This window comes from Ipomoea nil, unplaced genomic scaffold (genome assembly GCF_001879475.1).
Source record: "Ipomoea nil cultivar Tokyo-kokei standard unplaced genomic scaffold, Asagao_1.1 scaffold0188, whole genome shotgun sequence".
Taxonomy (NCBI): Eukaryota; Viridiplantae; Streptophyta; class Magnoliopsida; order Solanales; family Convolvulaceae; genus Ipomoea; species Ipomoea nil.
The window spans coordinates 3,663,414-3,675,651 of NW_017616616.1; the positions used below are offsets into that span (position 1 = coordinate 3,663,414).

The 12,238-nt window shown below is 37.0% G+C and overlaps 1 protein-coding gene across 1 annotated transcript; it reads left to right on the plus strand.

Annotated features, from left to right (window-relative positions):
* Positions 1-697: 697 nt before the first annotated feature.
* On the plus strand, positions 698-9,804 carry LOC109183846 (brefeldin A-inhibited guanine nucleotide-exchange protein 2-like). The gene is made up of 11 exons (XM_019333905.1): positions 698-2,179; positions 3,755-4,072; positions 4,178-4,523; positions 4,628-5,050; positions 5,140-5,426; positions 5,767-6,040; positions 6,208-6,707; positions 6,811-7,132; positions 7,310-7,685; positions 7,847-8,529; positions 8,898-9,804. Exons 1-11 carry the CDS (start codon positions 999-1,001, stop codon positions 9,507-9,509), a joined length of 5,322 nt encoding a protein of 1,773 aa, XP_019189450.1. The 5' UTR covers positions 698-998; the 3' UTR covers positions 9,510-9,804.
* Positions 9,805-12,238: the final 2,434 nt, after the last annotated feature.

Consider the following 12,238-nt stretch of genomic DNA (forward strand, 5'->3'; position numbering starts at 1 on the left):
GATATCCTCATCATTAAAAGACTAATATTGATTTAACTCAAGATATCCCATAGAATTTAATTTTTATCCAAAAAATATAATCTAGAATTCTTTAACATAACGCATAATTCATAAAATTTGTGAGACCATGATTTGATTATTATAAAGTTTATCCCACATTACATTATCTTTGATTTTATGAAAATTTAGACCATGCTATAAAGTTATTGTGCCCATTATTTCAGATAAAAAGAGATAGCGATATTTTTTTTATATAGTTTTATTTATCAAAAATCGTAATTGTCATTTTCTTCTTTTAAAATGTTGAATCCTCAACTCCAAAGGCCCTCTACATTCCAGTCCGACAGAGTATTTGAGAGGATGTAAATTACTTTGAGCATAATGTTAGTGTCCATTATCGTGCGGACATAACTATCATTTTTTATATATATTAGTAAAGTTACTGTATCGAGATGGAAAAAATGACCATTTTATTGTTGAATTTAACTAAAAGAAATTTCAATACTTGTTCAATTTATAATGAACGGGATAATTGTTACTATTATTTGTTTTTTCTCATTCACGTATTTTAATTATTTTTTTCATATCTGTGGGTAATTTAAAAAACATTTTTAGAAAAATAAAATATAAGGAAAAAAAAAAATTGTATTTTCTTGATTTGGGAAGCTTCAATGCTTCATTCATCACTACCCTTGCCTGATATACTAGCCCACCCCAGTGTCTGTTTCTTTTGACCGTACTTCGTATAGCGGTTAGACTTGTATCCAATTCGCCATCGCGATCTAGACTCGTTTCATTTCTGCTTCTTCTCCGCTAACCTCCGCCACGGATCCCTTACGCCGCCGCTCTCAGTCGCCGTCGCCGCCGCTGCAATTTCCTTCTTCGCTACCACTACATTGCGCGCGACGAGACGCCTTGCGGTGGTTTCGTTCGGAGCTCAGATCTGGCTTAGTGGTGCAAGGTAAGATACGGTAGAGTAGTCGGAATAGGAATAGGGAATGGCTTCTCCGGAAGCCGATTCCCGGCTCGGCCAAGTCGTAATCCCTGCGCTTGAGAAGATCATTAAGAATGGCTCGTGGCGCAAGCACTCGAAGCTCGCTCACGAGTGCAAATCAGTTATCGAATTCCTTACTGCCTCCACCCCTATCCCTGCCTCTCCTACTTCCCCGTCCAATCAATCCGATCCTGACGCGCCCCCCGGCGTCCTGCTCGAGCTCTCCTTCGCGGATTCCGAGCTCATCCTCAGTCCGCTCATCAACGCGACTGCCTCCGGTCACCTCAAGATCGTTGAGCCGGCTCTCGACGCCGTCCAGAAACTCATCGCACATGGCTACCTCCGCGGAGAGGCGGACCTTACCGCCGGCCCGGATGCCAAGCTTCTAGCGAAACTCGTGGAGTCTGTTTGCAAATGCCATGATCTTGGCGACGAATCGGTGGAATTACTCGTTATAAAATCGCTTTTATCGGCTGTCACGTCTGTCTCGCTCCGAATCCACGGGGATTCTCTATTGCAGGTTGTGCGAACTTGCTATGATATATACTTAGGAAGCAAAAATGTGGTGAATCAGACTACTGCCAAGGCCTCACTGGTCCAAATGCTGGTAATTGTGTTCAGGAGAATGGAGGCAGATTCGTCTACTGTACCACTGCAGCCTATTGTGGTGGCAGAGTTGATGGAACCTCTGGAGAAGAATGATGGGGATGCGTCAATGACAATGTTTGTTCAGGGATTTATTACTAAAATTATGTATGATATTGATGGAGTTTTGAATCCGGTTACGGGTTCAACCAGTACTAGTGGAGCTCATGATGGTGCATTTGAAACTACTACCTCCACTGTGGAGTCGACTAACCCTGCTGATTTGTTGGACTCAACAGACAAGGATATGCTGGATGCCAAGTACTGGGAGATCAGTATGTATAAGACAGCCTTGGAGGGGCGGAAAGAGGAGCTGGTGGATGGTGAGGGAGAGAGGGATGAAGATTTTGAAGTTCAAATTGGGAATAAGTTGAGACGAGATGCGTTCCTGGTGTTTAGAGCATTGTGTAAACTCTCCATGAAGACGCCACCAAAGGAGGCAATGGCAGATCCACAGTTGATGAAGGGGAAGATTGTGGCATTGGAATTGCTCAAAATATTATTGGAGAATGCAGGTGCAGTTTTCAGGACAAGTGAAAGGTATGATCTGACAGTTAACTTATGATTTGTGATATAACCTTGTTACTGATCATTACTGTCATAACTTATAATTATTGCCTTGATTCTTTTTGAGTTTTCAACTTTGTGAAAGATGTATTCTTAGGTTATGTTTGTTTAACTCATGTATCCTTGCTGATCTGGTGTATGTTGTGCATGTAAGTTGGGGGGGGGGGGGGGGTGGCAAAACTCAGATGATCAGATCTAAGTAAAATTGTTTTGAATCTTACACACAACTGTCTATGTGCTGTGTGCATAATACCATTCTGCATCTTACACATTAAGAGTGCTGACTCTTGCATGCCAAGTGCTGTAAAGGAATGAGTCAATTCCGATACTTTTGAAAGAAGCAATAAAGGCTACCTAATGGAGCACAACTTGGAATATCATAACAAAGAATATGTTAAACAGTGGAAGAAGCACATAAATATTGGAGTGAGTTTGTGAAGCCCTTCGATTTGTTTCTTTGTGCTCTTTTTTCTTTTTAAATATGTTTCGATTGTTATATAATAATAATAATAAGAAGAAATAAAGTGCATTGTAGGAGGAGACGTAGGAGTACCACTTCAACTAATACAAGGTTGTTCCTTGGTTTATTTATCTAGCTATTTGTTTTTGTTTGTTTGTGTGTGTGTGTGTATATATATATATATATATATATATATATATATATATTTTAAATGTGGTGATGAGTAGTAGTAGCATGGTCTAAAGTGAAAGCTTCTTATTTCCTCCTCACCATTGTTCATAAATAAGCATCTATATCAAACATCATTGATCCCCCTTCCCAACACCACCTAAAGAAAATAAACAAAATAAAGGAAAACGGATGAAAAATAAGAGTGCATATAACAAATAGCCCTTAAATAAGCACTTCCTATTTTAGTTTAATTAGCTTTGGTGGTGTATCTAAATAAATTTAGTTGGATGCTTGATTTGCAAGTATTTCAGCTGGTACACTTGGAATAACAGCTAGTGTAGAATAAAGTGATTTTAGAATTAACACCTTACTGATTCTTATAGGCATGCTTTGGATCAACCTGTTGACTGTTGAGCATTTATTGTATAATTAGCTTGAAACGGAGTCGCCTGCAAATTTTGTAACTGAGGACTTCTTATTAAGCCATCAGTTTTTGATAAGACAGAAATACTCATGAGAAAGGAGATAAACACTATCAATAGGATACTAATTGCGACAATGAAGTTTTTGTTGATAGTTGACAATAATAAATTACTAAAACTCCTTGTTAGCAGTCATTTCTGACTACTTTTTATTGGACCCATGGTTGTCTTTGAAGTCGGGTGGGAACGTCCTTAAAAGTTGTGTAGTTCATCTGCTTCTCATCGAATGATTTTTTAAGATAGTATATCATAAACTCACCTCTCCTGCATTTTTGCTACATGGCCTGTTAAGTGCAACTGTACAGAGAGGCCCTTCTTTTGCCAGGCTTATATTGTGTTTTCCCTTATGTTTGGATTCTTCATCTGCTGCTTCACTATAGCTATGAGCATCAGATCACAATATACTCTTGACTTTGCTTCCTCTTTGTGTTACAGATTCTTAGGTGCTATTAAGCAGTATTTGTGTTTGTCACTACTGAAGAACAGTGCTTCAAGCCTTATGATTGTTTTCCAGCTTTCTTGCTCAATTTTTATGAGTCTGGTTTCAAGATTTAGAGCTGGACTGAAGGCAGAAATTGGAGTGTTTTTCCCCATGATTGTCCTTAGAGTGTTGGAAAATGTTTCTCAACCAAATTTTCATCAGAAAATGATAGTACTTCGGTTTCTTGAGAAGCTTTGCGTAGACTCACAAATTTTGGTAGATATATTCCTTAACTATGACTGTGATGTCAATTCTTCAAACATATTTGAGAGGTATGCTCATCTCTCCTCTGCATAATGTAATTACTAATATTAATTCCAAATCCTGGTCATAGTTATATGTTTGCACCATCCTAATTATTCTACTTATCCTTTCAGAATGGTCAATGGACTTCTTAAAACTGCTCAGGGTGTCCCACCTGGCTCTGCATCAACATTGTTGCCCCCACAAGAAGCAATGATGAAGATGGAAGCTATGAAATGTTTAGTGGCCATCTTGAAGTCTATGGGAGATTGGATGAACAAGCAATTGCGAATACCAGATCCTCATTCAGCTAAGAAATATGAGACAGCTGAAAATGATTCTGAACCTGGTAGCCCTCCTATGGTGAATGGAAGCGTGGACGAGGCTGCTGAAGGGTCAGATTCTTTTTCTGAAGCCTCCAGTGATGTTTCTGATGCTGCAGTAATTGAGCAGCGTCGTGCTTACAAGCTTGAGCTTCAGGTTGGGAACAAATTTCATTAACCTTTGAATAGATGATAGCAATATTATTTGCCAACTCTATAGCCAGAGATGGTCTTATGGAATCTAATTTAAATTCATGACAGGAAGGCATATCTCTTTTTAATCGTAAACCAAAGAAAGGAATTGAATTCCTGATAAAAGCCAATAAAGTGGGGGACTCAGCTGAAGAGATAGCTACTTTCCTTAAAAATGCATCTGGGTTGAATAAGACCTTGATTGGTGATTATCTGGGGGAGAGGGAGGACTTACCTCTGAAAGTAATGCATGCCTATGTGGAGTCCTTTGACTTCCAAAGTATGGAGTTTGATGAGGCAATCAGGGCTTTCCTACAGGGGTTCAGGCTGCCGGGTGAGGCACAGAAGATAGACCGCATTATGGAAAAGTTTGCTGAGCGTTATTGCAAATGTAATCCAAAGGTTTTTACGAGTGCAGACACGGCTTATGTTCTAGCTTACTCTGTTATACTGCTTAATACTGATGCTCATAATCCTATGGTCAAGAGCAAGGTATATTCATTCATTTTGTTATGTGGAAAAGAATATTCAATTTATTTGAATTATGCCTAGGTAGAACTCTAAATATGTAAATGATGCAGATGTCAGCTGATGATTTCATAAGGAACAATCGTGGGATTGATGATGGAAAAGATTTGTCAGAGGAGTATTTGAGATCTTTGTATGAGCGAATATCAAGAAATGAGATTAAAATGAAGGAAGATGATTTGGCTGCCCAACAGAGACAATCGGTGAATTCCAACAGAATCTTAGGCTTAGATAACATCCTGAACATTGTGATTCGCAAGCGAGATGGAAATGTGGAAACCAGTGATGACCTTGTTAGACAAATGCAGGAGCAATTTAAAGAAAAAGCTCGAAAATCAGAGTAAGATTATCTGTGGCTTATTCTTCATTGACTGCTATGAGGGGAGTTGGTCTACTCTGGATTGCCATTCACTGCTTTGTGCACTAAACTGATTACATGAGAATTGTAATCCCCCTTTTTGTCAAGTTTTATAGCTTAGCTTGGTGTTTCTCCCTAATCTCCCTCAAAATATGAATTAAGTCCATTTTATGGGATTATGGTCATAAATGATGTGAAATACACTTCGGAGGGGTGGGAATTTCTTTATTTAAGGATAGAGGATATAGTTTTGAACTGGTGCATTTTTTTTTTTTCTTTTTGTAAGTTCCTTATTTCTAATTTGCACATTTGCAATTTGTAGGTCGGCTTATTATGCTGCAACAGATGTAGTGATCCTCAGATTCATGATTGAAGTGTGCTGGGCTCCAATGTTGGCTGCTTTCAGTGTTCCTCTTGATCAGAGTGATGATGAAATTGTAATATCTCAGTGTTTGGAAGGCTTTCGTTGTGCAATCCATGTCACTGCAGCTATGTCCATGAAAACTCATCGAGATGCTTTTGTGACTTCCCTCGCAAAATTCACTTCTCTTCACTCACCTGCAGATATAAAACAGAAAAACATTGATGCCATCAAGGTCTGCATTTGCTTCTTTTATATATATATATATATGCTGGCCATGCTTTATCAAGTCTAATAATTACATATAGTTTATTGTTTTAATTAATGAAGTAGGATTTCATTCATATTAACAAATGTTGTAAAACTTAATAGCTAATGGGTTTGCTTATGTGTGTCTAATAGGCTATACTAGCAATTGCGGATGAGGATGGAAATCACTTACAGGAGGCCTGGGAACACATCTTGACCTGTGTTTCTCGGTTTGAGCATTTGCATCTCTTAGGGGAGGGTGCACCTCCAGATGCGACTTTCTTTGCAGTTCCTCAGAATGAATTTGACAAGTCAAAACAAGCCAAATCAAATATTCTTCCTGTTTTGAAAAAGAAGGGACCTGGGAGGATTCAAAATGCAGCTTCTGCTTTGAGAAGGGGATCTTATGATAGTGCTGGTGTCAGTGGCAGTGCTGCTTCTGGGCTTACAACAGAACAGATGAACAATCTTGTCACCAACTTAAACATGTTGGAACAAGTTGGGGAAATGAGCCACATATTCATAAGGAGTCAAAAATTGAACAGTGAGGCGATAGTTGATTTTGTTAAGGCTTTGTGTAAGGTTTCTATGGAAGAATTGCGGTCCACATCAGATCCTAGGGTTTTCAGCCTCACAAAAATAGTTGAGATAGCGTATGTCACTATAATTTGCCATCTATATTGCTGATGTTCTTTCATAGGTTAATTTGATTGATTTCTGAGTTGGTAAACATTTTTTAATTTTCCTCTTTAACAGGCACTACAACATGAATCGCATCAGGCTTGTTTGGTCAAAAATCTGGCTTGTACTCTCTGATTTCTTTGTGACCATTGGCTGTTCTGAAAATCTTTCGATTGCCATATTTGCAATGGATTCCTTACGCCAGTTGTCAATGAAATTCTTGGAACGAGAGGAGCTGGCTAATTATAATTTTCAGAATGAATTTATGAAGCCATTTGTGATTGTTATGCGTAAGAGCAATGCCGTTGAAATCAGAGAATTAATAATCAGATGTGTTTCGCAGATGATTCTGTCTCGTGTTAACAATGTGAAGTCGGGATGGAAGAGCATGTTCATGGTATTGAAGTCTTCCTAATCATTTCATATTTCTGCCACCTTCCTGAAATAAATCATGCAGATTTTAGTATTCATATGATTCATTTTCGGCAGCATCTTGGTAAATATACTGTTCTTGGCATATTTTTATTTTTGCTCTTTTGTTCCTAATTATTTGTAATTATCTAATTGTTCTCAGGTCTTTACTACAGCTACTTATGATGAGCATAAAAACATTGTGCTGCTGGCTTTTGAAATAACAGAAAAGATTGTGCGAGATTATTTCCCATACATTACTGAGACTGAGACCACAACTTTCACAGATTGTGTTAATTGTCTTATTGCATTCACTAACAGTAGGTTCAGCAAGGACATTAGTCTTAATGCCATTGCATTCCTACGATTCTGTGCGGCTAAACTTGCCGAAGGAGAACTTGGCTCCTCAAGGAACAAGGACAAAGAAATTTCTGGAAAAATCTCACCAACACCACTGAAGGGAAAAGATAAAAAGAATGAAAATGGGGATTTGACAGACAAGGATGATCATCTTTATTTCTGGTTTCCTTTGTTGGCTGGTAAAGACAGTACAGTATTTATTTTATTTTATTTTTTAAATCCTGGTGTGAAATGTAGAAGTTTTGAACTGGCCAGTACTTGATAGTTGATACTTCATTATAAATTTTTGATCACCTACTCATTATTCATTGAAGTTCATACATTTTGTTCTCTCTCACAGGATTGTCTGAACTTAGCTTTGACCCAAGGCCTGAAATTAGAAAGAGTGCTCTTCAAGTGCTCTTTGACACCTTGCGCAATTATGGTCATCTTTTCTCTCTACCATTGTGGGAAAGAGTTTTTGAATCTGTCCTATTTCCAATCTTTGATTACGTACGACATGCTATTGATCCTTCTGGTGACAACCCACCGGGGCATGAACTTAATGGTGAGGAGGGTGAGCTTGATCAAGATGCATGGCTTTATGAGACATGCACTCTGGCTCTGCAACTGGTTGTGGACCTTTTTGTTAAATTTTACAGCACAGTCAATCCACTTCTGCGGAAAGTACTGATGTTATTGGTGAATTTCATCAAACGCCCACACCAGAGCCTGGCCGGGATAGGCATTGCTGCTTTTGTCCGTCTGATGAGCAATGCTGGGAATCTTTTTTCTGAAGACAAGTGGCTTGAAGTAGTCTCATCTCTTAAAGAAGCAGCTCATGCAACACTTCCTGATTTCTCATTTGTTCTTGATGAAAGTAACAATATGTTGACTGAGGAAGATATGAATAGAAGGGACACTGGAGAATCTGCTGGGACAGATGCACCTGATGTTGATATGGAAAACCTGAGGCAGCATCGACTATACAATGCTATTTCTGATGTCAAGTGTAGAGCAGCTGTTCAGCTTTTATTAATTCAGGTAACTTTCTTATTCCTCTAGAAGTAGCATATGGATCAAGTTTGCTGCTTTTGCTTTGAAGCAAGTAGAGATTATATGTGCTGAATGATAATATCATTACACGAAATCATTTTGATGACCCTGGTCAGGGAAGACAAAGAACAACCAGATGAACTAAACAACCTAACAAAACATAAATTTAAAAAATTAGATGAAATAAGCAGTGATATACTACTGATATAATTCCAATTGCCTGCTAGACATATGTGGCTGGGACTGAAACTCCTCTCTTTCACCCCGTCAATTTTATTTTTTTTTTGCTATGTTTTTGTTGAAACTTCAATAAGGATAGTTTCTTACTGTATTGGATTTACTTTGTAAAATGTCAGGCATATATGGAGATCTACAACATGTATAGATTGCAGCTTTCTGCCAAAAATGTTATCATTCTCTTTGATGCTGTGCATGCTGTGGCTTTTCATGTGCATAAGATAAACACTGATGTCACTCTGCGGTCAAGGCTACAAGAACTCAGTTCCATTATCCAAATGCAAGACCCCCCATTGCTACGCCTTGAGAACGAGTCTTATCAAATTTGCCTAACATTTTTACAGAATCTTACAGTTGATAGACCTCCTAGTTTTGAAGAGTCTGGAGTGGAGTCTCACCTTGTCAACCTGTGCAGGGAGGTCCTACTGTTCTACATTGAAATTGCCCAATCTGGACAAACGTCCCAGTCTTCTGTTGGTGGACAAGCTCATTGGTTGATTCCTTTAGGTTCTGGAAAACGTAGAGAGTTGGCTGCACGGGCACCTCTCGTTGTCGGCAGTCTACATGCTATATGTAGTTTGGGTGACACATCATTCGAGAAGAGCCTACCTTGCTTCTTCCCATTACTTTCAAGTTTGATCAGTTGTGAACACGGGTCAAATGAGGTGCAGGCAGCCCTGAGTGACATGTTGAGCTCGTCGGTTGGTCCAGTCTTGCTTAGGGCATGCTGAGCTGACCTACACGGGCTTTTGAGATACATGAAAATTTTTGATTGTTTCTGAGCAATTTTCAATCATCATCAATTTCTAATAATCGTTACTCCGTATTGTTGGAAATATATATAGTTTTTTCAGTGTCTCATGATTTGCAGCTGGTATTGTGTAGTTAAATTTGTGAGCTTTGTCTTAGCTGCTTTGTAGAATCAGTAGATGTGACTATAGCTTTCAATACATGGTGAAATGTAGCACTTCTTGTTAATGGAGACAGACTGTTTCTCGGCATCATTTGGTTTTATTTCCCTCTGTTTTGATAATCTCATGCTTTATTATTATGATTGCAGTTGGTGACGCCATCCAATGATCTAAATATTTTCAGTTTTTAATACATTAAAACATATAGTTAAATACCATCAGGCTAATCCCCTTCCACTGGACCGATCCAATTAAGAGGTAAAGTGCTAGTTATATTGGTTTTCTTCGCATCGGACCGATCCAATTAAGAGGCAAAGTTCTAGCTATATTGTTTTTTTCATACAAGGGGAGTTTAAATTCTCGACCTCTCTTAATGATTGAAAGTGCATAGCTACTCACGTCAACCAAGTTGGTTTATGGATGTCCGTAAATTGGTAATACCAGTGTACAAAAGAGCAACCTTTTGTGATCCACCAGATTCCTCTCTAGCTAGAACAAACCAAGAGATCATGGCTCGTGAGATAATTTAGTGGGCAAAATTTTTTATAAGGATAGCATGGATTGGGGCTTAAAGTGCCACCATGCTAGCTATCTTTAATACAAATTAAGATTTTGATTTCATCCTAAATATGCTGCATCACAATCCACAAAATGATTCGTGCTAGATTGACTACTCTTTTGAAAGATTTCATGTTTGTTTTCTTGTGGTTTTTTCTTAATCCCAACAGGGATTTTCTTCTTTTAATATAGTGCTTAATATCTTCAAAGATTGAGCTTTGTTTTGCAAATAAAATACTCATTAATTAATTTCTCCAGAGACACTTACACTACCACTTACTAAAAATGTAAACACCCACCCCCATTGAAGTGATGCAATCTTTAAAAAGGCATGCATTGCAAAACAAATCTTATTCTTATCTTTGATTTACGAAAAAACCCTACATAAATGTGTGTTCTGGGTAAAATCTGTTTTGTGACTCTAATCGACAAAGAACTATATGGAGATAAATCAGTCGTTCGATCCATAGTCAACCGACCCAAACAAGAAAAATTAATAAATAACTCTCACAAGAAGTCGAACTTAAAATTTTATAATTACTAAATTAATTGTTCGACCAACTTGGAATCTTATTCTTATCATGTATGTTCTTCTACCATATGAAATCTTGGATTGCAGCAAAAGATTATGGTGATATAATACTTATGAGGTTAATTTATTATTAATTCCTAATATCCCTAGCTAGCTAGCTAGATTACATGCAAGATTTTGTTCCCTATTCTTTTCCAATTATTTTGAGGAGTTTGATTAGTTACAACTTATCATATTTACCTATTTACCTATGCAACCTATGCAACTTATCATATTTACCGAAAAAGTTGGAGTTTTTACTAAGCTACCAAAAACTCAAAAGGCAATTTATATTTTATAATATAGAGTCTGCAATTAGAAATCAAGTTTTTTTACCATTCTGATAATCTAAAAATATTTCCATCGGTTATCTTCGAGCACCAATAGAAAGTTGTTGATAATACCGACCGGACGATCGTCAATAAAGATCTTAAAAATTTTGAATGGTTAAATTTTTTAAAATGTTCTTAGATTTTTAATCACCAATGATTAATTTTTTTAAAATCATGACTGTCAAAATCTCCAGCAATCATGGTCTCGTCGCTGACGAAAATCCAGAATTGTATTAAGCACTAATTGTCTTTATATATAATGTATAAAGAGCCCCTAAAAAAAATATAATGTAAAGAATAGTGTATATATGCATGAGAATCTTAGAGTTGTATGTAGTAATTAATTAAGATATTATAATCATAGTTAGTGTTAATCTTATAAAATTTTTAGGTAGGTTATTATTAAGCACGGCATGTCAAAACATGTTCTCATTCTTGTCTCTCTTTACCTTTTATAGGTTTCTTTCAAACTATATTTATCCCTTCTATTTTATCTTCGAACTCGTACGGACTAAAAAAATATAGATGTATGCATGTATTTTATCATTTATGTACAATCTTAAGTAGATTAAGCTACTTGTTATCAACTATGTACTTTAATTATTATTGCTAATTAATTTACTTATAGTGAAGGAGTTGTTTATTCATTAGCCTTTTTTGTTTGATTTCTTTCTTTTTATTGAAAACGATAATTACACTAAAAATTACTTACAAAACAATAAATACATAATAATGAGTATCTTGCCCTTAATTGGTCAACCAATTCAAAATAAGTTAATAATATTTACTTTGTTTTGTTAGCGGTTGTAAGGCGTATGTAATAATCTGTAGGCCAGTTTAGACATATCCAGCAATTTATCTCCTCACTAATCTCTATGGTAAAAGCAGTGAGGGAATCTTAAGTTTGAGTCATTATACAACAAGTTTACTTGCGTGATAACCCAAATTGAATGCTAAACATTTTACACCCGCAAATTATTCTTTGGACCCAAGGTGAACCCGAGTCCAGATGTTCACAATTTACATATATACTAAATGTTTACAATTTACCTTTTAAAAATTCACAATTTATTACTACGAACACACAA